At 50.6% G+C, this 24,896-nt stretch overlaps 1 protein-coding gene across 1 annotated transcript in view; it reads left to right on the top strand.

Annotated features, from left to right (window-relative positions):
• The window catches only part of LGR6 (leucine rich repeat containing G protein-coupled receptor 6), a 202,528-nt gene that overhangs the window by 76,003 nt on the left and 101,629 nt on the right, over positions 1-24,896 (top strand). Inside the window, exon 3 of the mRNA XM_007054310.4 lies at positions 10,780-10,851. Coding sequence (XP_007054372.1) covers positions 10,780-10,851 — 72 coding nt within the window. The remainder of the gene's footprint in view (positions 1-10,779; positions 10,852-24,896) is intronic.

Genomic DNA, 24,896 nt, shown 5'->3' with positions numbered 1-24,896 from the left:
GTGTGTGAGGGTGGGGACTCGGGGGGAAGGGTAGGCATGGGGGGCAGGATCACTGTTCAGGCTCCAGTGGGGGCTTCCACCATTCCTTGAACTTATAGGCTGTGATCAAGTCACCCTTTATTCTTCTTTGTTAAGTGAAACAGACGGAGCTCCATGTGTTCTAAGGCATGTGATTTTATTTTTAATGTTAAGGCCAGAAGGTGACATTAGATCATCTTGTCTCACCTCCTGTGTATCGCAGGCCATTACATTTCGCCCAGTTCCCACTGTACTGAGTCCAATACCTGGTGCTTGGCTAAAGCATCTTCAAGAAAGGCATGCGGTCTTGATTTGAAGATTTTCAGATATGGAGAATCCATCACTTTCCTTGATAGCTTGTTCCAATGATCCATCAGCCTCCCTGTTAAAAGATGTGAGCCTAATTTCTAATTTAAATTTGTGTGGCCATCTGCTTTTGTTCTGCCTTCCTCTTCTAGGTCGAAGTCCCCCTTAGTATCCATTATTTTCTCTCCATGAAGATATTTATGCACTGTAATGAAGTCACATATCAAACTTCGTTGTGATAAGCGGAGCAGATTGAGCTCTGTCTCTTCCTGTCGGGCATTTTCTCCAGCCACCAAATTTTTATGGCTCTTTTCTGCACCCTCTCCAAATTTTCAATAGCCTTTTAAAAAATGTGGACACCAGAACTGGACACAGTGTTCTACTACCGGTCTCACCAATGCCATTTACAGAGGCAATATCACCTCCTTCCTCAAAAGTCCCCTGCTTATCCAGCCAAGAATTGCATCCGTGTTTTTTGCCACAGCATCGCACTAGGCGCTCGCGTTCAGTTGTACCAAATGATCCGGATCGCTCTGTTTGACGGTCCTGTCCTCATCGTTTTCTGTTCGGCCAATTATTCTTTCATTTGCAAATTTTATCAGCCCCGATTTTACGTTTACTTCCAGATCACTGACCCAAATGCTGAATGGGATCAGACCTAGTACCAATCTCTGCAGAACCCCACTAGTAACTACCCCTACAATGAAGATTCCCCCTTGGACCACTACTTTTTGAGATCTGTCAATTAGCTAGTTCATAACCAATTTAATGTATGCTTCATTGATATTGTGTAATGCTCTTTCTTTTTTTAAATCCAAAATGTTGTGTGGTACTAAATCAGATGCCTTATAAAAATCTCAGTATATTATCTCTGCAGTTACCATACACCCATGTTGACTGGCATTGATTCTATTCCTATTCTTTAATATTTTATCACTTGAATCCTGGATCAGCTTTTCCATTCTATTTTCCAGGTCATCATGCTTGTCCTTTCTGAACATTGGCACAACATTAACATTGTTCCAGTCTTCTGAAATTTCCCTCAAAGAATTATTAAAAATTAATACCAGTGGGCATGCAATCTCTTCAGCCAACATTTTTAAGACTCCTGGGGGCAAGTTTTCCAGGCCCACTGATTTAAAAAATGTTTATCCCTAGCAGATGTTGTTCAGCATCCTCTTCCATTACTAATGTACTGGAAAGTACTCCATCACCTTCACATGATACAAACACATTATCCTGCTTCCTTCCAAATACAGAATGGAAATACTTATTGAATACGTCTACCTTTTCTGAATTATTAGTAACAGTTTTACCAACTAACAATGGTATTGGCACATTGTTAGGACTTCTTTTGTTCCTAGTATACTTTAAAAAAAATCCTTATTGTACTTACTGGCCCTGCCAGCCTGATGTCTTTAGCTTCCCTTATCAATTTTCTGTACTTCCGAGCTTCTAATTTGTATTGATTGCTCTCTATTTCCACTTTTTTCCATTTGTTATATGTTGCCTTTTTGTTTCTAACCACTGCCTTCATTTTGTCACTGAACCAGGATGGTTTGCAGTGTAGACATCTGGGCTTGGGCTGGAGCCTGGGTTCTGGGACCCTCCCTCCTTGCAGGATCTTGGAGCCTGTGCTGCAGCCCAAGTATCTACACTACAATTTTATACACTACAATTTTATAGCCTACTCATCCCCTACTCAAAGCCCTCCACCCACATATGTCAGATTTCTAGCTAGCCTTGCATGTGGCCTGTGCTTTGGGTGGTGGCTCCTGTGTTTCATCTATCTGTTCCATAAAGGAGCTTAATTGCTTTTTACATGCTTCCTGAATGAAGCATGGCTATTATGTCCACTAGCTTCAAGGAGGTTTTACCCAGCCCTGGGCATAACAATACAGCCACTAACATTTCTGTGACATAGTGGGGGCACTGACACTCCCGCAGCAGCTTCAAATAAATCTGAAACCAGAGCATTTTAGGGAGCGCATTTCCCTTGTCTATAGGCTTCGGTTTGCCGCAAGTGGTGGTTAGCTCATTTGCTGCCCCTTGATGCAAAAGGAAATTTCTCATTTTCATTTACTCTGAGAGAACTTTACATTGCACCACACTGCATTTTCTACCCACAATGCACTGTTCCATTTGGGAAATTGCAAACTGTGAATCTGGAGGATTTGCCAGAGCATTAGGGATTGGATGAATTTCCCTTTTCTCTTCCCTGGGATAAAATGGATTTGAGATTTGCACAGGATTTGAACTTCTCATCTCCTGCCTTTGTTACCCTTGACAGCCAGTGGCTCCCCATTGCCTCTTAATCTCTCACTGTGACCCATAATGGTGGAGAATCACCAAAGCCAGATGTTTCTGTTTAGATGCTCGACAGTGATATTGTTAACGTTATTGATCTTTAACTTTCCAACATTAGGTTTCAGAGTCAACAGCAGATTGAAAAGCATGGGTCACTAAAACCCCTCAGAGCTGTGGTCAGGCTTGCCACAGACTCAGGCATGCATCATAGCCAGAATTTTCAAAAGAGCTTAGCACCTACAGTCTAGGCTAGACTTTCAAAAGGCTTCAGCTCCCATTGTTCACCACAGTAAATTACCAGATTTTCACAAGTGCTCAGCAATATAGGTGCACGTTGGACCCTGAGCTTTTATAAAAATCTGGGCCCCAGTTATGAGTGCTGAGCAACTGAATATTTGGCTCTGAGCAACAATGGTGCAAACATAAACGACACTGGGCCTGATTCTGCTTTGCACAAATTGCACGGCTCTGGCAGTGGGAAGGGGCTTTACTGTAGAAGTTACATCTGCTCCAGGTTCCCTTTAGGTTACCAGGGAAGAATTCTGCCTCCCAGCTCTCCCCTTTTACAATACTGCAACAGCTCACAGGGTGATAAAAGCCGCTGAGGTACGTGGAGAATTCCTCCAGTCATCACCCCACAGCACAACAAAGAGGCCTTAATATAAATGGAACCAGGCCCTTTGTGCTAATCCGGAATTTTTCCACTAAATATATTTTTGTTTGGAAATGCTGATTTGCCGAAACAGAACCATCTCACAGAGAAGAGTCAGACAAACTTTCCGTCTTTCAAAAACATTTGGGGGGGAAGGGAAAGAAGTTTGGAAATTGTCGGGCTGTCTCATTTTGACACTTTTGAAATGAACGGCATGTTTCAAAATTGACCGTATAGTAAAACCGAAATTCTTTCAGATGTTAAAGTGTGAAATTGAAATGATGCAAAAAAAGATTTTTGGTTCACAGAGACTTGAGACTTTGTCCCAATTTTGACTTCTGCCCCTCCCCCCACCCTCCAATTCAGGGTGGGAAAATTTTTCACAATCTCACCAGTTCTCACAGGACAGGGACACTGTTTCCCACCAGTCCTACAGGCACATTTCCAAAAAGGTCCATTCAAACAGAGTGCCTCTTGAGAGATCCTTAATAAAACCGTGATTCACCAGCAGCGCTGGGGGGTTTGGACAGAGCTAACCTTGTTAGAGAAACTGGACAGCTTATATAATAAGGGGATGGAGGAAACGCATTTAATGTCCTGTATTGGGTTGTTGGGGAAAGCAGCTACATCTCATTAAATCTTAAACCGGGTCTAAACTACAGAGTTAGGTCAACACAAGGGCAGCTTACATTGTCCTAACTATGGAAGTGTCTACACTTACACATCTCTCCTGCCCAGCGGCACTGCCCAACTACACTGACTTAAGAACTCCTTCACCTCCACAGGTGGTGTAGTTAGGTCCATGCAGTGTCGGTGTGTAGACGCTGAGTTGCTCATGTCAACTGTTACTGGCTTTCAGGAGCCCTCCCACAATGCCCCATCCTCACAGTACAATCGATACAAGTGCTCCTGGTGAGGCCATGCACCGCCAGCACAAAGAGCAAAGTGTCAACACACACAAGCGAAGTAATTACTGCGATGGCTGTATGCTGACATAAGTTAGGTCAACTTAATTCTGTAGTGTAGACATGGTCTTACTTGGCAGATGGATCCAAATTGGCTTGGATATGAACATTCCTGTGGCTTGAACTGTCTCAAAGGCCATGAACAAGATTAACCAACACTGCACAGAGCTGGAAGAAGGTTTGGTGGGGCCCACAGGGAGCAGCAGTGTTAGAAAGGGCCTGTTTAACACACTGTCTAATGAGCAGGGCAGAAGGGAGTAAAGGGCACGTGAGTGAAATTTGTAGGTGATACTAAACTGGGAAAAATTGCAAACACCAGTTAGGGCAGGGAAATAACTAGTTTGACTCTTGTCATTTACAACATGTTTACACCTGTGTAACTCCATTGGCTTGACTCCTGATTTACACCTGTGGAAGTGAGAACAGACTCAAGTTATGTCTACACTTAAACTGCAGCAGTGGCATAGCTGCAGTGCTTCAGTGTAGCCACTCACTTCGGCGCGAGGAGGGGTTCTCCCATCACTGTAATGAATCTACCTCCCCAAGAGGCGGTAATTAAGTCCACGGAAGAATTCTTCGGTCCTCCTAGCACTGGCTACATGGGAGGTTAGGTTGGCTTAACTAAATCGCTGAGGGGGGTGTGTGTGTATTCTTCGGACCTATGAGCAATATAGCTGGGTTGACGTAGCTTTTTAGTATAGATCTGGCCTCAGGCCTTGCATTCCAGGACCTTAGCAGCCCTGTTTGGCTTCTACCCACTCCTGAGAAGCTCTGATCTATGTATGAGAGCATATTCAGCTACAGCTGGCACATCAGGACACCAAAACTATTTGTGAAGTTAGGTCAAATGTGGTGAGTTATTTTTAACTGGGAGGGGGGGAAACCACTGACAAAATATTTTTGGAAATGTCAGTGTTTTGTTTCGGAAAGGAAAGATTTTGACTTTTTGTTTCCAAATTCAGCTAATAAAAAAACCCTCAGAAGGTGAAAAATGCTTGAAAAAATGAACTGAAAAACTAAAAAAAGGAATTTATCCAAGGTCGAACGAAAAGTTGTTTGACTTGAAACGAAATGTCTGGAGCTTTCCATTTTGGTGAGAAATACCAAAAACACTTCAAGTTTGGTTCAAACCGAACTATTTGACCTTTTTCAGTTTGGGGGGCCATACTGGTCAGCCATAGGTTCAGCCTGGCCTTGGTGCTGACACGAAGGGATAGGTGCATTAGAAACACACCCACCAGCCAGATCAGAGAACTAGAGAGAGACAGCTTGTCATCAAGTGGCTTATAGGCATCACAGCCAAGGAGAGTTCTGAAAGGATTTTGCAGGAGGAGAATGAGGTGGCTTTGTGGTTCTTTATCCCGAGCGTGAGGGGCAGCCTGGGGGAAAGCATGGAGGTTCTTGTTTGAAAACGTGATGGAGGTTGGCAGGAGTCGATATCCAGATGCTGAATGAGAGACGATAGGTGGGTGGGGATGGGTGGGCTTCCTATGAAGGTCGGCGCCTATGGGAAGAATCTCTGGGTGGCAAACGTTATTTGGCTTCAGGGAATGAGCCAGCCCCGCAGGATGCTGCTGCCACCCCTCTGCCTGCCCTTCCCACGCCTCTCAGCAGTTACCACTGCAGCAGACCCCTCACCACTTCCTGACTCTGATCTGCAATGATGGGAGCTCTGGTGTCTCCAGAGGAGATAGCAGAGTCGAGCTTGTCCCTTAGCGAGAAGGGCCTGAGCCCTAGTCCTGCATACCCCAAACAGATGTGGGGGTGTCTGAGGTCTGGAGCTGGAGTGGAGATAGCCCTAGCTTATCTTCTTGGGGTGGACTGACACCCCTTCCAAGGAGAGCAGCTTCCCATTCGTGCTCCTAGGGGGGTGAATTCCCTAGCTCGGGTCTCACGGGCTGCTTGGAAATATAGTTCCAGTTTCCTGTGGGGAAGGGGTGAACTGTAATACTGGGGGGAGAGGGGGCCGCTGGTCCCGAATTAGCTGCCATTGTCAGCATCACTGTGAGAGGAGTCGTCTCCCCTGTGAATGAAAGCAAAGGGGAGAGTCTCCGTCTGCTTGAACTTCATGGTATTTTGGCTTCCAAGGATGCATTTAATGGAAGGAATCTGCCCACCAGGGGGGTGACCTTCAAGAGAGCTTGGAAGGGAAGGGGGAGTTCAGCAGGGAGGAGGCTGCTGATTGACAATAAGCATGGGAATGCAGCACCATGGGCACAGGGGGATCATTGTGTCTCGGGTGTGCCACGTTAAATGGCCAAAGAACCTAATGACTAGGAACAGGACACTAGTGCTGACAGCCAGCTCCCTCCCCTCCCCCCCGATTTATTACCCCCCGTAACTCTCTTCCCACCATGGGGTGAATAGGACACTGCCAGCTGGGGTGGGTGGCTTCTTCCCCAGGAACCTCCCCGACTCTTGCCCCCTCCCCACTCAAGCGTCCTTGCTGCTGAGTGTGACATGTGCAAGCCCCTACCTGGCCCTGTCACGGGAGTGTAGCTCAGTGATAGAGTGTTTGACTGTGGATCACGTGGTCCTTCGTTCAGATCCAAGTGCCCCCTTACAAGCTTAGTCTGGGAGGGAAGGGACTGCAGGGCTCTGCTCTGGGTCGCCCTGCTGGGGGGCCCAGCAAGGTGGGGCACAGTCTGGGAGAAGGTAGCACATCCGTATCCACAGCCATGGACACGTGCACAGCCACAAAAGTGTGCGCGCACCCCATTGTGATGTCTGCGCACCCACAGGCTGACCAGCCTGCGCACGGATGCCTGTAAACACACCTGCAGACACACTCGACACCTCTGCATATGCGTTCACAGCCATCAACACGCACCTGCAGCTGCACACGTAAAAGCCCAGAAGCATACTGTCGAATAAGGGCATGCAGCAGTCTAACCCATTTTGACTCTCCTTTTAAAACCCCAACTGCAGAGCTAAGGGTGCAGAGGGGACATGTCCCCTTTCGTCCATTGCAGGACATCCTCGCCCCCCCACACCCCGTCCATTTCAGAGCAGCCTTCTATGTCTCCCTCTCTCATGTATCTGGTACATTCCTATCTACCTGAGAACTGGCTGCTGTTCGAATGGCCCCGTCCCCCCCCATGCATCCTCTCTTCATCTGCAGGGGAACCCCCAAGATTCCTGGTGCAGGAACCAGCATTGCCTCTGGTTTTGTGTGGTGGCTGTTTAAACTAGCCAGGGGCGGCAGCTTTGGAAGCTTCTCCCCCCGCCCCCCCCCCGCCCCCCATAGTCTCATCTCCCAGGCATCCTCTCCCCATGTGGAAATCGGCCGTCAAAGGGAGCAGTTTCACCCAATCGCACTCCCCGGTGACAAACAGCCCAGCTTGCCAGGCAGCTGACGTACTGCAAAGAGGCAGGTTCCAGCCTGCGCCCGCACGTTAAAGAGACGACCCTGTGCTATTTATGCTGTCGGAGGCCTAATTATGGGAGCAATTTTGGATTCCAGCGGTGGGGCGGGAGGTTGAGTTGGGGCTGGCACCGGCACAACCGCGCATGGCCAGCGGTGAGAGGGCATGCCTGGTGCCGATCCCAGAAGCGTCTTACAGCCAACAGTCTTTGGCCTTTTTCAAAACACTCACTGAAATATACGTGGCAGCTTCTGAAATGAATTTGTCAGTTAGCACCCAGTTCACACCCACGTCTTTAAAAAAGGAACTGGATTTCTTGCCAGTTTTTAATTCCTACATCCCCTATCATACCTATGCCCGATCTCAGGTACTGGTGGCTGAGTTTTACACCTGATGAGGGCATCGGGAGGACCTGTGAAAGCCCTTCACCCGCAGCCATTGGGTGGCACCACTGCCATGGATGTGCTGCCATGTCTCATGAGTCTCATGGGATTTCATGTTAAAGCCCCATCTCCTGGAGTCATGTGAATAAATGAGGATCACCGGTTTCTTTAAAAATAAAAGTAAGTTTCTAGACCTCATGGTTGCAGAACAGAGCTTGAAAAAGTGACTGCAGTGATTAGCTTTAAAATCCGGAGATTTTAAAAACTAATCTCATGATTTTTGGGAGACCCAGCTCAGGATTGTTGAACACATGGAGCTGGTGATGCTGCTCCAGTGCGCTGGCATCAGGCACCGGCAAGCAATACCAAGGAGGCAGATACATTCCACCTTGAGGAGGCGACAGGGCCTTGTGGCCAAGGCATTGGGTTTAGGCTCAGGAGATCTGGCTTCGGTTCCTGCTCTGTGACAGAGCCCCCATGTGATCATGGGAAGGTCACATGTCCTCTCTGTGCCTGAGTCACCATCTGTAAAAGTGACTGTAACTATTAGAACTGCTCAGAGAATGGAGCAGAGGAGTCGGGGAGGGCTCTACGTAAATGCTAGAGTTTCCCTCGAAAAACCAAAAGGCCAAAATCCATGTGAACGGAGTCATAGAGTTCAAGGCCAGAAGGGATCACCAGATCTGACCTCCTGTATAGCACAGGCCACCAGCCCCACCCTGCCACCCCACACCAAGCCCCACCACCAGAATTAGCCTAACGTTTTACAGCCCTCAGAAGACTCAACTATTGTGTGCTACAGGCAAAGAATAGGAGGGACTGAGGTGCCAGCAATGCCCTAGGCCCTAGCAATGGCAGGGCATTGATTTAAGTGAAATATACCCAGATGGACCCTCTTTGAATTTTACTGAGATTGTGGCCTCAATGACATCTTGTGGCAGTTAGTTCCACAGGCCAATCCACATTGTGTGAAAAAGGGTTTCTTTTATTGGTTTTGACTTTGCCACGTTCTGATGTCATGTCCCCTTGTTCCCATGTTGTGAGATGACAGGCGCTCCCACTCTCCCTTCTGCAGAGCGTTTGCCACTTTGTATTCCTTTACTGTGCCCCCTTTTCATTCGCCTCCCCGCTAAGGTAACTATCTCAATCGTTACAGTCTCTCCTCATGTGGGAGTTTTTCCCTGCCCCGATCATTCTTGTCACCTGTCTCTGAACCCTGTCTTCCTCTAAGAACATAAGAGTGGCCATCCTGGGTCAAACCAATGGTCCATCTAGCCCAGTATCCTGTCTTCCAACAATGGCTGGTGCCAGATATTTCAGAGGAAATGAAGAGAACAGGGCAATTATTGAGCGATCCATCCCCTGCCGTCCAGTCCCAGCTTCTGGCAGTCAGAGGTTTAGGGACACCTAGAACATGGGGTTGCATCCCTGACCATCTTGGCTTATAGCCATTGCTGGAGCTATCCTCCATGACCTGATCTAACTCCCTTTTTTTGAACCCAGTTATACTTTTGGCCTTTCATAACATCCCCTGGCAATGAGTTCCACAGGTTGACGGTGTATTGTGTGAAGTACTTCCTTATGCTTGTTTTAAAACTGTTGCCTAATAATTTCACTGTGTGACCCCTGATTCTTGTGTGATGTGAAGGGGTAAACAGCACTTTTTCTCCAGACCAGTCGTGATTTTATAGACCTCTGTCATCTCCCCTCTTCTCTCTTCCAAGCTGCAACGTCCCAGTCTCTTTAATCTCTCCTCGGACGGAAGCTGTTCCGTGCCCCTAATAATTTTTGTTGCCCCTCTCTAATTCTAATATATCTTTTTTTAAGATGGGCGGCTAGAACTGTGGACAGTATTCCAGTGTGGGCACACTATGGATTTATGTGGTGGCATCATGATATTTTCTGCATTAGTCTCTATCCTGTTGCTTATTCACTCAAAGTCTCCTGTAGCAATGAGTGTGATCCAGGGCACCCAAACCCCCCTGAGCTCTGGAGGAGTTTGGAGCTGGCTATGAACTCATGGCTCTGCTCAGTGCTTCGACAGTGATGGTGATAAATTGGAAGGAGTTCAAAGAGGCGTGACCCCAATGAGCAGGGGTTTGGAGAGACTGACCTATGGGGAAAGCATTAAACCTGCGCAGTCTGGCGAAGCGGTGGGGGCATGCTAACGGGCAGGTGCCAGCCAGGGCAGAGAGGGTGGCAAAAGAGGGCATAGGAACAGAGGGGAGAATAACCCCAGCAGCAGTGCCACCATGGTCTCTGTGCCCTAGCAAGGGGGGGTCGTTCCCACACTGCTCTGCCATCACTTCCAGCTTTTAGGCCAGCAAAGCCGGGTTTCTCGTTGCAGTCACGGTTAGTGGCTATCTTTATGGAGGAAAAAGAGTCAAGGCCTCTTACGATGGCAGAGACAAGCCTCATTGCCTCTCTCCTGCCTTCGTGGCTGTAGCGCAGAGTCCTCTCCCAGTGGGGCATGGAATGGCCCCAGCCATGGGTTATCGCTGGGGACTGAGTTTGGGTCCTGCCCTGCTAGAAGCATGAGCCTCCCTCACCATTAGCTGGCAGCAGTAGTAGAAGGCCATTATCCCCTCTCGTGGGTTAGCCACTAGAGGGGAACGCTAATGAACGGGGTACTGAGCGCGAATCTCACGTTCAGCATTCAGTCGTATCCACAGTCTTCTCCTAGGCTGTAGCAAGAGGCACGAGGTGCAAGTTATTAAGTGTCCTCTGACAAAGCACCGGCATTACAGAGATGTTGATGTGACACCGGCTCCTCTTTTCTGCAGGCGCCTCTCTGGAAACCAGCTCTCCCAGATCCCAGGAGAAGCCTTTTGTGGCCTCTACAGCCTGAAGATCCTGTAAGTACTGCGTTTTCCCCAGGCACTGCTGTTGCACTCTTGCAGGGCCATTGTCCCAGGGGGTCACACATGACGTGGGACTTTGCTCCGTTCAGAGGCAGCTGCCAAGCCACAAGGCATCCAATTACCAGTTTCCGAATCCACACGGGTTAAAGTGCCAAGCCAAATGATCATGTGGCAGCTCCGGGGCATGCTGGGGGCTCTGTCCTGCTGCGGGTCACAGCTCCTGTCTGCACCGTTTTCTGTGTGTTCTGCAGGATTGTACAAGAATAGAGAGATTCCCCGCCCTGGGGCGAGTCCAGGCGGAAGGAACCTTTCTGGGCTCTGTTTCAAACCCTGGCTGTGGGGAACTTTTGGCTTAGCTGGTTGTTTGCTCTCACCCAGCTTGCGCTGTTCAGAGAGGAAGGGTTACTAGGTGATTCGAGCAGTAGCCTGGGATGGGGGAGAACCTGGCTCAAGTCCTGATCTGTTGCGTGACCTTGTATAGAGTAGATTGCCACGCTGCAGCTCAGCTCCATGACATGTGTGCCCCTGGATCACGATACTGCCCGGGAACCAGAGACTGGCCCAGTCCTGAGATCCTTACGGAGAGGAGTTTTGCCTGAATACCCACTGCGTCAGATGCTTGTGTGATTTGTCTGTACTTTGTAACTTCTTCTTCACAGGTTCTGTAACCTTTCCTCAGCCCCGCGTCACACCCTGCTCCCTCTTACCTGGCCTTGTCTTCCTGAGAAGGAGGCCTAGCAATCCCTAGCCAGCATCTTTCTGGCACAAGACAGCCTTCTTCCCCCATCCCCAGTGCAACATCAAGACCCAGAAAACCCCTGCTGTGTCTCCTCGCAGCCAATCACCCAAGCCCTTCCAATGGGAAGGGGTGTGGGGCTAGGGATGGCCCAGTGGGCAGAGACAGATGGGCAGAGGTTGCCAAATTCACAGGGTAGAATGCATCACTGCAGAGATGGGGTCTTCCCAGACTGGAATATGCCTGACTCTTTGCTGCTCTGAGAGGGTCCGGCACAGCCTCTGCTCTGCTATCCAGCTGCCCGTCCCTCTCTTCTCTCGACAAACATTTCTGAACATCTCTCCTGCAATAAACATTTCACCCCGGAGGCGATGTTTTGAACTCGACCGCACTGTGAAATCAGCGCAGCCGACATGGTTTATACGAAGCGAGCAGGTACAAACCTGCTCCCAGGATTAGAGAGTGCAGCCCTGTTTACTAGGTCTTCTGAAGATATAAAGTATGAATCCTGCCCTAAATCTCTGGGCTTAGCAATCAGATGCTTCTTTATCCATAGCCTGCATTAGGCAACGTATCAAAGGAACTGAGGAAAAACCGCAGCTCATCCACCCAGTTTCAACAAGGGGAACTTTCTACTCCAGGAACTCCTGGGTTTTGAAAGCCTCTTTTCAGACATTTATATTTGACTGACTCCCAGCCAGCTGTGGATGCAGAATGTAGGAACATCCTAGGAAGGATGTTACTCCCTGAGTTTGCACAGCGCCCCCTACAGGCTAATGGGGAGCCAGCTCTGCCTCTCCAGACACCAGCGCAGACTGTGTGACACCCGTGTCCTGTGACAATCCCCGGGAGACGCCAGGCTGGGGCCTCGGGCAGAGAGGCGAGGAAGGGAAATGCACATGGGGACTGGATCCTCCAAACGCTTACTCCAAGGCTGCCATCTGCATCCCTGTATTCCTCTGCCGTTGAGGCAGGGAGCGAAGGCTAATTCCAACTCTTCATGCCGACACTGGCCATTTCCTCTGCTAGGATCCCTCCCCTCCTTATGGAACAAGACCTCAGGGCTAGCTCTCAGCACAGGCCCAGCATGCAGCCGCGTGGGGCCCTGCTTTGCAGCACCCAGGCCAGGGACCGAGGGGGACTGTGTGAGGAGGCGAATCCAGGCTTGACCCAACCCAGGAGGCCCCACGCATCTTAAAGCCCTGGGGCCATGCAGTCTCCCCTGCAGCCCAGAAGGGGGCGCTGACAACCTGAAGGTGCATCCTTCAGACCAAGACTTTCCGTACCTTGGGCTCCATTTGCCTGGGCATGGTGGCTGCAGTTTGCTCTTCTCTCCCCCCAGCCCCCCAATCTAGCACTGACAAGGTCACCCCCGCCCCCCCCCCCCAGGACGATATCTGACGAGCACCTCCACCCTCTTGCAGAGAGCCCATGTGGGAGAAGGCAAAGAGAGGATTAAAATCCCCACCCCACCTCTGCCACCTCCATCATAGGAAAGATGCCAGCTGATTGCTGTCTATGCAGCTGTAGGGAATGCCCAGCTCCCTGTGGGACAAGACACCCCCTTAGATCCCACTTGGGTCGCCGGGGCTGCAGGCGTGTATGGAGGGAAGCTTCTGGATCTGGCTGGGAGGCAGAGGTTCCTTGGGGGGGGAGGGGAGACGGCTAGCTGGCTCCATGAGACCCACCCCCTCTGGGGTGAGTCCAGGCTGAAGGAATCTTTCCAGGCACTTAGTTTCAAACCCCGCTGGATGTGGGGAGCTTTTGGCTCAGTTGGTTATTTTGCTCCAACCCAGTGGTTAGAGCAGTCGCCTGGAATGTGAGAGACCCTGGTTCAAATCCTTGTTCTGCCTAGTCAAAGTGCCAGAGAATCCCCCTGTGACCTTGAGTTAGTCAATTAGCCTCCCTGTGCCTCCGTTCCCCATCTCAGCAACTTGGGGTAGCAACTCAAGTTCAAGCCTATAGGGCAGCCTAGGATTGAACTTGAGCCGCTAACCTGAGTTAAAAGCCAAGTTGTCCTGTCTCTGCTTATCCCTTGAAGACCTGGACTTCGCAGATGATGTCGCTCTCCTACCACATACCCAACACCATACACAAGAAAAAACAACTTGACTCAGTGCATTGGACTGAAAATCAACCGCAATAAGACAGAGATCGTGACCTTCAATATTGCCTCACCATCACCAGTACGGCTAGAGGATCATGTTCTCACCAATGTAGAAACATTCACATACTTGGGCAGCACCCTCAGCCAGGATGGTGGAACAAGCCAGGACGTCTGGAACAAAATCAATAAATCCAGGAACACCTTCAGGAGCTTAAATACAATCTGGAAATCATCCAAATACAACACCGAAACCAAACTCAAGATTTATCAGAGCTGCATACTTTCAACACTACTTTATAGTGCAGAATGCTGGGGAATGAGAGTGTATGCCATGTCCAAACTGTCTTCATTCCATAAAACCTGCCTCAGAAAAATCCTCCTTATCTTTTGGCCTAGAACAATCTCCAGCCAAGATCTGTTCACACAGTGCAGCCAAGAGGATCTGAGCACCATCATTGCCAGGAGGTGTTGAAGATGGATCATTCATGTGCCTCAGATGGAAATGGATTCCATCACCAGAGTAGCGATAAGATGGACACCTGAAGGCAAGCAAAAACGAGGCCACCCGAAAACAACATGGCAAAGAGCTGTGGAGTCACAGCTGAGGAACCATTGAAAGACTTGCTGGAAACAGACAGGAGTGGAGGAGCGTCGTCACGGCCCTAAATGCCAGAGGCGTAACAGGAACATGATGATGATTGATGTCCTGTCTTCATTGTCATGTTAAGAACACGCTGTTTTCCAGTGTAGACATGTATCCTGCAGTAAGTGGCCCCCAGGTGCTTGTCCCTCTTCCAGCATTGATCACGGGTCCAGTGGTTCCCAGCGTCTTTGATATCTCTGCGTAGACAGGCTCATTTCTTATGTTCCTGCTGAAGGCCTGTGTCTTGCTCGCCTCACAGCACAGATTGACCAGGCTGGGTTCCTCTGACCAGCTAGCAGGGCGTCGGGTGCTAGGGCTGCCTCTTAAGTGCTGGGTGTAGCTAACACACGATAGGGTTAGCTCTGTTTCCAGTTGAGCAGGCCACGTGGAAAGAGAAGGTTAAAGGCCGAGCAGCTGTATTTGAACCAGGAGGTTTCTTCTGATGCCTGGGAACCAAATGGGAATGGAAGGGCCAGGACACACAGGCCTAGGGGATTGTGGGATATCATTGGCGGACTCTCCGAACGTGAGCCTGGCGATCTGGGCTTCTGCTATGTCCCCAATGCAAAATGAGCAGGCTTGAATCTGTGCCACAGTGGGACGTGGGCTCAGACCCGTACCCAGGGTAAGTCCCCAGGCCTGCATCCTGAGAGGCTTCTGGTACGTGTCAGAAGGCTTTGTGTGTGGACAGTAGCAGGGTTTGGGCTTAAACCTGAGTCTGAGCCCAGGTTGTATGAAGTGTAGACATACCCCTTCTCTGGGTCTGTGCAGCACCTACTGCAATGGGGCCCCAATCTTGGCAGGGGCTGCTAGACACTAGTAAGGTATCAGTTTTGCCATTTTACGGATGGGGAAACTAAGGCACGGGGGACTGAAGAAAGAGATTTATAGGAAGGGCCGATTTATCACACATCTGCTTATGGTGGGGTTCTTAAACCTTCCTTTGAAGCCGATAACTGTCAGAGACGCAAGATGGGAGTAGCTGGGCGTTGGGTCTGATCCAGGGTGGCAGTTCCTATGTTCCTCTGAAGTGATTTGCCTGAGGTCACACAGTGAGTCAGTGGAAGAGCTGTGACTAGAACTCTGGCACCCCAATGCCCAACCCTCGTTCCGGCCGTGAGCTCTCAGCTCCCCTTGCCACTTGATCTCTGCATCACACTCCCTGCCACGAAGCCTATTCTGAGCCAGCTACTCTGATCCTTGGTGTGATGCCCCAAAGCACTGCGCCACTGAATGAGGACAGCAAGAGAGGCACCCCCGCCCCCCCCCCAACCCAAAGGGACGGAGGAATCATTTCACTGGGCTATTGGGCCATATTCGGTGCTTGTGGAGTCACCTGCATGTGTGCGAAGTTGGTGTGAAAAGGCTTCCCTTTGATTGGGTAGCTGTCACACCCGTCCTGTCAGACAATGTCCTGGCCTCGGTTACACATGGCTTTGCCGCCTCTCGGCTGGACTGCACCAGTGCAACGTCCCAGGTGTGAAACCATCATGGTTCAGAACTCCGCAGCACATCTCCTTGGCAACATGGGCGACCATGAGCACAACGCCTCTGTCCTCCACGGTCTACGTGGGCTTCCCACAGATCAGCGAGTCAAGCTCAAGGGCTCAGTCCTTGTCAAGACTCTCAGTGGCCCAGATCCAGGGTATCTAAAGGATCGTGTAAAGCGCTGGGATCGCAACAGTGCGTAAGAGTTCAGCTGCCCAGGTTCAACAGAACTTTCTATCACAAGGGGAAAAACCCATCCCAGCGGAGACAGAGCTTTCAAGAGAGCCAGACGCAGACTGAGGAACAGTCCCCCACAGGAACACTGGACCTCCTCAAACCTCACTGCCTTCTGCTCCAAGGGCCAGGCACACGTCTCCGTCTGGCCTCCTCTGATATAAGGAGGTGATACCTAGAGATTGAATTTATAGATATCGACAGGCATGAGCTATCCAAAGGCACCAGCAATCCAGGAGCAACCGGCATCCCAGGGCCTGAGCTGCCTTAGAAATACTTTAATGGGTGTAGTTGTTTGAGGTGAATTTCATTCTGCTGAAGTTTGATGTATTGAAAACTATTGACATTGTAGGCTGTCACTTTAGATGCTCAGTGTCTTTTCCTGGTCCTGCTTGCAAGGTAGGAGGCTCTATAGGGAAGCATGAAACCTGGGCCTAGCAGCAGTCAGTTCTCCAGACAAGCAGCCTTGGGAAAGGGGGTTAGTTGTGCCTCACTGCTTCAGGGAGCAGCCTGCTTTGTCTCTCTCTGTTTTTGTGTTCTTGTGTGTTAGTCTGAATTCTGAGAAATAAAGTAGTGTTATGTTGCAATCTTCCAGCAAGAGGATTTCTATCTCACTTCTCTGTAGGCCGGGAACATTAAAGATGTGTCTGTGCCAGCTTCCCTCCCCTCCACCTACTCAGAGCTCTCAGCTATGACGCTTCAGCAAAGTCAGAGAAGCGCTAAGCCTCCTTTCACCCATTTTTGTGAGTGGTGGCTTTGCAAGGCCCCTGGGAACAGGTCACGGCCTCTGTCCTTTCACACAGCCTGCCCCCTACCCGTGGGGAGCAGCTTTCGCTCTGAGCTGGGTTCTAACAGGTAAACGACCCAGTGGGAAATGAGCTATGCATCCTCTTGCACCGGGGTAGAGCAGGAGTGACTCCACTGAAGTCCATGGGACTGATTCTCCCCCTGCTGGCACCATGTGGGGTCACTCAGCCTAGTGCAAAGTGGATGCAAAATCCTCCCACAGGGCCAGGTTTGCCGAGACTCCCTGGCTGCTGTGTGTCACTTGACTCTGCTCCTGGCTGGCGAGAGGGGGTTTGTGGCTGCATTGCATTGTGGGAGTAGCACAGCGCCTGCTGGTGCATCAGGTGCCTGGCAGAGGGAGACAGATGTTAGCAGAGTTACTCCTGCTTTACACCAACATGGGAGGAGAATCCAGCCCCAGTGGAGAATCCTCAGCCATCAGACCCCCCTCCCACCCTTTCCTAATGATTCATTGGCCTGATTCTCATTCACACCAGTCTGGCAGTGTAAAGGGGCCCTCCTGCTTGAAGGAGCCATGGAACTAGGGATGCTGCAGCACCCCCTGGCTTGAAGTGGTTCCCAATATATACCGCATTTACAGTTTGGTTCAATGGCTCACAGCACCCCACTATACAAATGGTTCCAGCACTCCTGGTGTCAGTGAGAATCAGGCCCTCATTTATAGGGCAGAGAAGGAATTTCTGATTCCTCCAGGAGCAGCCCTGGCCCATCAGTCTGCAGCGCGTGTGCAGTTACAAGCCAAGCGGGCAGGGGGGAGCCCCTCTAGAAGCGGTGGGGAGTGAGGCGCAGACGGCGGGTGTCCTGGGGAGAGCAGCTGCATACAGAGAAGCACAGGGCATAGGATGGGAGAGAGAGAGGGTTAGGAGGCCTCGAGGTGGGATTCAGAGGGTGTCAGGGAGTCAGTTCAGCGCAGGAGGCCGCGGCGGGGGGGGGCAGCATGGGAGGACATGCCTGTTATGAAATGAACAGCTTTCCCCAGGAGCCACGAATCAATGCTCCCTCTTGAAATAACATTTCCCCTGCCCCCCCCTTGCCTGGGGTGGTGGGTGTGCCGCCCTTGATCTCACCCTTTCCCTTTATTGTTTTTAATGATCAAGCAAGATGAAACGGTGGAGACATTATCAGAGGAAGGCTTGGATCAGCCCCACAGACCAGCCCTACCTCCCCCTTCCCGGGCCCCACGTTACGCACACCCTAGCCTGCCTGGAATACTCGCTGGCTTGCATGCAGCTCACGCCGCACGGTGCCCTTAAGGGTAGGGTTACCAGATAGCAACTGTGAAAAGACGGGACAGGGGGTGGGGGTAATCGGCCCCTACATAAGAAAAAGTCCCCAAAAAACGGGACTGTGTCTTTAAAAACGGGACATCTGGTCACCCCACTTTAAGGGAAAGGGGCACGGTGCTGTCTGCTGCCCCATGCAAGAGTTAGGGGGACCCCTGGTGGTGACGCTGGACAAGTCTGGGACCCTGAGAGCCACAGGGTCTGTCTGTGTCCAGCAGCCTCAGTTGAGAGCCCAAGTGCTGTCCCGTCTCCATGGCACCGCCCCCCGCAGTGCAGACGATGGTGCAGTCTCTAGGGGGCTGCACTCCCTCTATTTACACCAGGGATCCATTTGGCTCTCAGCGTCGATAGTGGCGTTGGCGCCAATCCACACCTTCCTTTGTGCAGCCCCACACGAAGTGGGGAGCACCCCACCGCCCCCAGGGGCTGGGAGAGATGGGATAGTCAGGCAGGGAGCAGCCGTCCCAAAAGCAGCAGTGGTCTGATGGGTGCTGCTGAGGTCTGAGCTCTGCTCTGCTGCTGCCTTCCTTAGGGCCTTCCCTTCTCTGGGCCACGGTTTCCCCGTGTGTAAAATGAGCCGGGGGGGACCCAACCTGAGCTGCAACTAGCCAGGCTTAGTATGATTAAGGGGGGATGCTCATGTTTAAATCCCAGGCTAAAAATCTGGGTTGTGAGCTCTTGGAATTCATAGAATATCAGGGTAGGAAGGGACCTCAGGAGGTCATCTAGTCCCACCCCCTGCTCAAAGCAGGACTAATCCCCAACTAAATCATTGCCACTAGGAAATACCCCTAGAGAAGGCTAGGGGCCGTCCACCGAGCCGATCGGAGCAGGGGCAGAAAGAGTTTAACCAGCTGCTGGGCAGTGGTGCTCCGTGGGGAGGAAGGATGTCCCAGCGGTTAGGGTGCCAGTCTGGGCCCGAGGAGACCGGGATTTAATTCTCACTACCTCACTGCGCATCTCTGTGACTCGGTTTCCGTACCATCTCTGTGCCCCTTTTTCTCTCGGCTACCGCTCAGTGGATATTGCCCTGCACGTGGGTCTATCTCGGATGACACAACCCAAAGCAGTAAAAGTGTCTTTGACTTGCAAGACTCTGGATCCCCTCCCTGCGGGGGAGCAGGGCTAATAAATAAGAAGTGCTCAGTTTTACACTTTTCAGCGAGAAACTGCAACTTAACAGCCAACTATGCCACGGGCAGGCAAATAGCTCTTTTGCGTCATTGCTCAGAGGCAGAGGGTCAAAGACCTTGCCACGTGCTCGCCCCAGCAAGGGTGGGGGCTACAGAGCCTGGCAAAGAAGATCCTGTTGTACAGAAAACACCACAGCAGAACTTCCAGGCAAGCAGACGCTATTGCAGAACATGACAAGTGAGGAACGACAGGCCGAGGGAGCCCATGACCAGCTGCGTGTGGCCTCGCTGTCAGGGTGAGCTTGGCGCCATTCAATGTTAAGGGACTGGAGACCTTGATTTCAATGGGAGTTAGGCACCTAAATGCCTTTGAGGCTCTGGGCCCAAGACTTTTCAGGCAGCAGCGAACACGGGGCTGGAAGTTTCGACTCTGCAATGACGGATGCAAAGGAAGCGGGACAGCGAGATTTGTTTCAACACGTACCTCGTGTCACGCCAGTGTTATGGCCGTGGATTGCAAGAGAGAAACTAGATAAAAGCGTAAATCCTTTTGCTGGAAGGTTGCAGTGTAACACTGCTTTAGTTCTTAGAATTCAGAATAACACACAAGAACCAGAGAGAGAGAGAAACCTCTCTAAGCCAGACAGGCACAGCTCACCCCACCTTACTCTAGGCTGGCTAGCTGCTGGCTGACTGCTGCCAGTGGTGGGTGGCAGGCTTCATTACAGAGTCCCCTGGTCTGCAAATGTCCATGAAGGCAACAAAGAGCTTACCCGAGCGACCACAAAGATGCTGAGCCCACCAGCTGCACAACTCGCATGAGCAAAGAGGCAGCCGGGGCATTGCTTAGTGATGCCCTCGCACCAGAATCATTGTGAAAGCCAAAACTGCAGCCCCCTTGCCACCAGGTTGGTTCCAGAGGCAGGTGGGGGACAACTTCTAGGGGCGCCAAATGGCTGTGCCACTCTTGTTCGTGTTCCCTCAGCTGCTCGGCGTGGGGGGGGGAGAAAATGTTTTCTGCCCTAGGGCTGCTATTGCATGGCCATGATTGAATGGGCGAGGCTGTTGTGACTCAGGGTACCTGTACATTGCAAAAAAAGGACCCCAAACCATGGCAGCAAGTCTCAGAGCCCCGGTCTACAGACTCGGGCTTGCGCTAGGGGGCTAAAAAGAACAGTGTCGACGTTCCCCCTCAGGCTGGCGCTGGGTTCTGAGATCCACCCCCCTCGCCAGGTCTCGGAGCCTGCACGCCAGCCTAAGCCGGAACGTCTACCCTGCTTTTTTAGTCCCATCCTGCAAGACCCACCAGCCTGAGTCTGTAGACCCGGCCTCTGAGGCTTGCTGCCACTGGGTTTGTTTTTTTGCAGTGTAGACCTACCCACAGAGGTTAGAGTCTAAGGCCGGAGGCTGAATATATACAATAGTAACGGGAGCACTATCTGAGGGGCAAAGGCATCCCAGCTTGTGCGTGTTTCACTTCCCCAGCAACCACGCTCTCCCACGTGCTAGGGAGCACCTGTCTCCTTTGCGCCACGCTGTTCATTTCAGACTCAACGTTACCTCCATTCTGCACAGATTTGGGGTCGTCCACTTGCCCTTTGCATGCTGAATCTTATTTACTGCAGAAATAAAGTCTCCTGAATGCGTTATGGGCGCAAAGCTCACAACGGGTTACAGTTTTTGCCTACCTTGTGTGTGCGTGTGCGTGTATACGCGCACAAGCTTGCACCCTGCACTGAGCGTCTTTATTGCACACTGGGGCCCTGGGCCGATGAGAGGTCCGTTAGAAAGCAGAGTGCCAGGAACCCGGTTTGAAGGTGCAGTTACCAAGAGTTAACCTGTCCTCAGAAACACTGTCATCAGTTAAGCTAGAAAATACTGCAGTTCCCATAGCAGATCCTGGCACTTTAGCTACCAGCATCTTTAGCTGCTACTTTACAATCAGCATGGCTGAAGGGCATGAAGGAAAGGTGGCTGTAAGCCACCTCCCTGTTCCCTTGATTCTGGACTGGCCCAGGGCTGAGACATAGAGCAGCCTCAGGGCTGCTCTAAGTTTCATGCCCATTGCAACAGGCCTTATGGAACACCATGTAGCTTGAGGATCTGGCACTCTGCCCGCCACTCCTCCTGGCCTCTCTGTGACCTCCTTCTCTGGCTCTAGACCCCCTCTGCCGGGGGCAATCAATAGAGGCTCCTTTAAAGCAGCTTTCCAGCTGGTTTGTGCCACTGAGGCAGGGCTGAGGAGCCACTAGGGTCAAGGATCTGGCCCTTCGCTGTCCTGGTCACTGAGGGTCACACTAAAAAGAAGGACGGCTCATGGCTTAGGCTGGCAGAAGAATTCCCACCCTGCCCACCCCCCCCCTCCCTGCCTCCATCCTGTTTAAGCCCAGCCTGCCAATGCACCACCGAAACGGCCTGTGGGGCCCAGCCAGTGTTTACTTGTGCGAATGCAAATGACTGTCATTAACTGAAGAGGCTGTTTACTTAAAGCAGCGGGGCTGGCAGTCAGCGCTGGCGCTTATCTGAACCATTGTTCCGCAGGAGAGTACGGCCTGGCCCACAGCCGCTGTGCAGGCGTCTCTCCAACTCCTCCGCTTTGCTTTCTTCTTTCTCCCTCCATCTGCCATCCCTCTCCTGATCGTTTTCTCAGCCGGCCGGGCACAAAGGGACCAGATTCTGGTCTCAGCCTGCAGCAGTGTAAATCAGAGTGGCTGCCCCTCTCCATGTCTCAGTTTACCCCTCTGTAAAATGGGGATAACGATACTTCCTGGGGTCTGCTGGGAGGGAGGGAGGATCAGGATTAGGAGCCTGCGGTGTGTGCAGCGGTCGGGCCATCCTGGGGGTGGGGGGATCGGGACTGGGGCAGCAGGAGCTGAGATCTGAATTGTGCGGGGGTGTTGTGTGGTGCCCCGGGGAAGCTTTGGAGAGCGCTTGGGCAGGGCCACCCTTAGGCATATGCAGCATACGCGGCTGTGTAGGGCACCCGAAAATTTGGGGCACCACCGGGACAGGAGGTAGGAGCGGGTCGGCTCCCACACACCCAGTGTGCTCTGCAGTCTCCTTGGGCAGGGGCCCTATTCACAGAGCCGAATGCGCCCGCACATTCTGCATGCGGGAGAGGGTACGGAGGTCTCTGCGGGGAACTGCCGGGCGGCTTGGTATCCTTTGCTGCCTCTGCCTTCCCTCCCACGTCCTCCCGGGCTGTTTCAATACCTCTTCATAGTAATTTCCAATAAAGTGTTGACATTAAAAAAAATTATATTATTTGCATCATTCTGTCAATAAATCAGAAATGTTTCTATAGTGCTGTTTCTTTCGTGCAAGTATAGTCCATCAGCGTTATGGTGTGATTAACTTATTTAAACTGCTTTTAATAAAGTGCATGTGGCAAGTTTTCCAACACTGTAAGCTTATGTTTGTGTTGCTAAGAGCAAGTCGGGCATAGGGGCACCGGTTTAATAATACTGCGGTGGCCGGGCCGGCCCACAACATTTTGGCACCTCACGCGGGGAGCTCAAATGATGCCCCCATGCCCCCTCGCTTGGGCCAAAACTCTGAAAGCTCTCAATTCTGCCTTCTTCCTGTTCTACTCCTCTCGTGGTACTGCTCTGCTGCCTACCCCAAAAAAGGAGAACTAACAACTTAAAATGCTTTGTTCAAAAATTTTAAGTAACACTTAACTTTCAAACACGTGAACAGCAAATGTAACTTTCCTTGTCTGCATAGTAAACACGGGCATTTGTATCTGTTTGAATAATCAAAGTGGTGCTTTCCGTGCCGCCTTGGTTGCAAAGATTTGAACAGCTTCCTGCTGAAGGTCCACAATCTGGGCCAGCTCATGCTCTATTGAGATGGCTGCAAGGCCGACCAGCCTCTCCTGTGTTGTTGTGGAGCATAGATGTGTTTTTATTAGCTTCAGCTTGGAGAAGCTGCGTTCTCCACTGGCAACTGTTACAGGAAGTGTTAGAAGTATGTGCAGAGCAACAAAAGCATTTGGAAAGAGGATGATCATCTTATCTGTGCACATATATTCCAGAACAGCTTTTGGAGTTGATCCTGCTGAAATGTACCTTGAAAGGGCTTTCAGTTCATCACCGAAATCACTCGCATCAATATCGCGCATGTCATCAGGTGTTAACACTGTCTCTAGTGCCCTGCATTGCTGGTGTAGGTCTTCTTCAGGTATAGTGGGGAGTTTTGGAATATCATACAACATCCCAAATATACTGCTGAGTTCCCTGAGCTGCATGAAATGTTCTTCAACTGACTGTATTGCACAATCTAGCACCTGGTTAAAGAATTCAACTTTGAATTGTTGTTTGGGGTCTCTTATGGGATTATCCCGTGCCTCGTAATCAAAATGTCATCTTCTTCGGTGACTCTTGTATTCTTGAATGGGTGGGAAAATAGCTTCAGTGTGAAGCTCCTCTGGCAACTTCTGTGCACTCTTCAGAACGTTTTGAAATCCCTCATCTGACCGGCAAGACTGTAGGTATGACTTTGCTTTGTCCAGTTGTTCCATTGCTCCAGATATATCAAGGTCAACACCTTGGAGTCTCTTGCTTACAACATTTATTTCAAACAGTATGTCATGCCACAACACTAAACCACACAGAAATTTGCAGTTATGTATGTTTCTGGTGATTCCATTTCCCTCTCCCACTGTTCTCCCATGAACAGTTCCTGTCATAGCATTATCCTCCATAATGGCAACTATGGCATCATCTATCTTCCCAATTCAGTGTTTGATAGGCTTTATCGCCTCCACTTGACTTTCCCATCATGTGGCACTCAGTGGTTTCAGTGTCAGGAGGATGTTCCCAGATGTTGCTTCAAAATTTGCCATCGATGAGTTGATGCAGCGAAAAATACATCGATGCTTTGAATTACATTACAAAATTGAGCAGCCTCACTAGAAGCTGATGCTGCATCACTGACCACCGAGTTCAATGAATGAGAACTGCATGGCACAAAAAAAGCTTGAGGGTTTAACTCTCGGATCCATGTCTGCACTCCTCCTTTCTGTCCTCTCATGTTGGCACCATTATCGTAGCCCTGACCTCTCATGTCAGCTATCGCAATTCCCGTATCTTCCAGCTTTCTAGGAAGCACATTTGTCATACCAGCTCCTGTAGTATCATCAATGTCAATAATTCTAGAAAATGCTCTGACAGTCACCATTGCAGGGACATTTTCACTAGGTTCTGTTGTTGTTACAAAATGCACCACTAAAGTCATTTATTCCGTATGGCTGATGTCAGGTGTGCAGTCCAGAATAACAGAGTAATATCTTGCTGCCTTCAGATCTGCCACAATATTCTGTTTGACTTTTGTTGCCAGTAACTGTATGATCTCATTTTGAATTGTTTGTTTTTCCAAGGTAGTGGTGTGTGTACTTTTCTTGGGGACAAAGTATACCTTCAAATCAGCGGCACTGCTGTGGGTACCCGCATGGCCCCACAGTATGCCAACATTTTTATGGCTGACTTAGAACAACGCTTCCTCAGCTCTCGTCCCCTAATGCCCCTACTCTACTTGCGCTACACTGATAACATCTTCTTCATCTGGACCCATGGAAAAGAAGCCCTTGAGGAATTCCATCATGATT

Source organism: Chelonia mydas, chromosome 21, assembly GCF_015237465.2.
Source record: "Chelonia mydas isolate rCheMyd1 chromosome 21, rCheMyd1.pri.v2, whole genome shotgun sequence".
NCBI lineage: Eukaryota > Metazoa > Chordata > Testudines > Cheloniidae > Chelonia > Chelonia mydas.
This window is presented reverse-complemented; position numbering and strand designations above follow the sequence as displayed.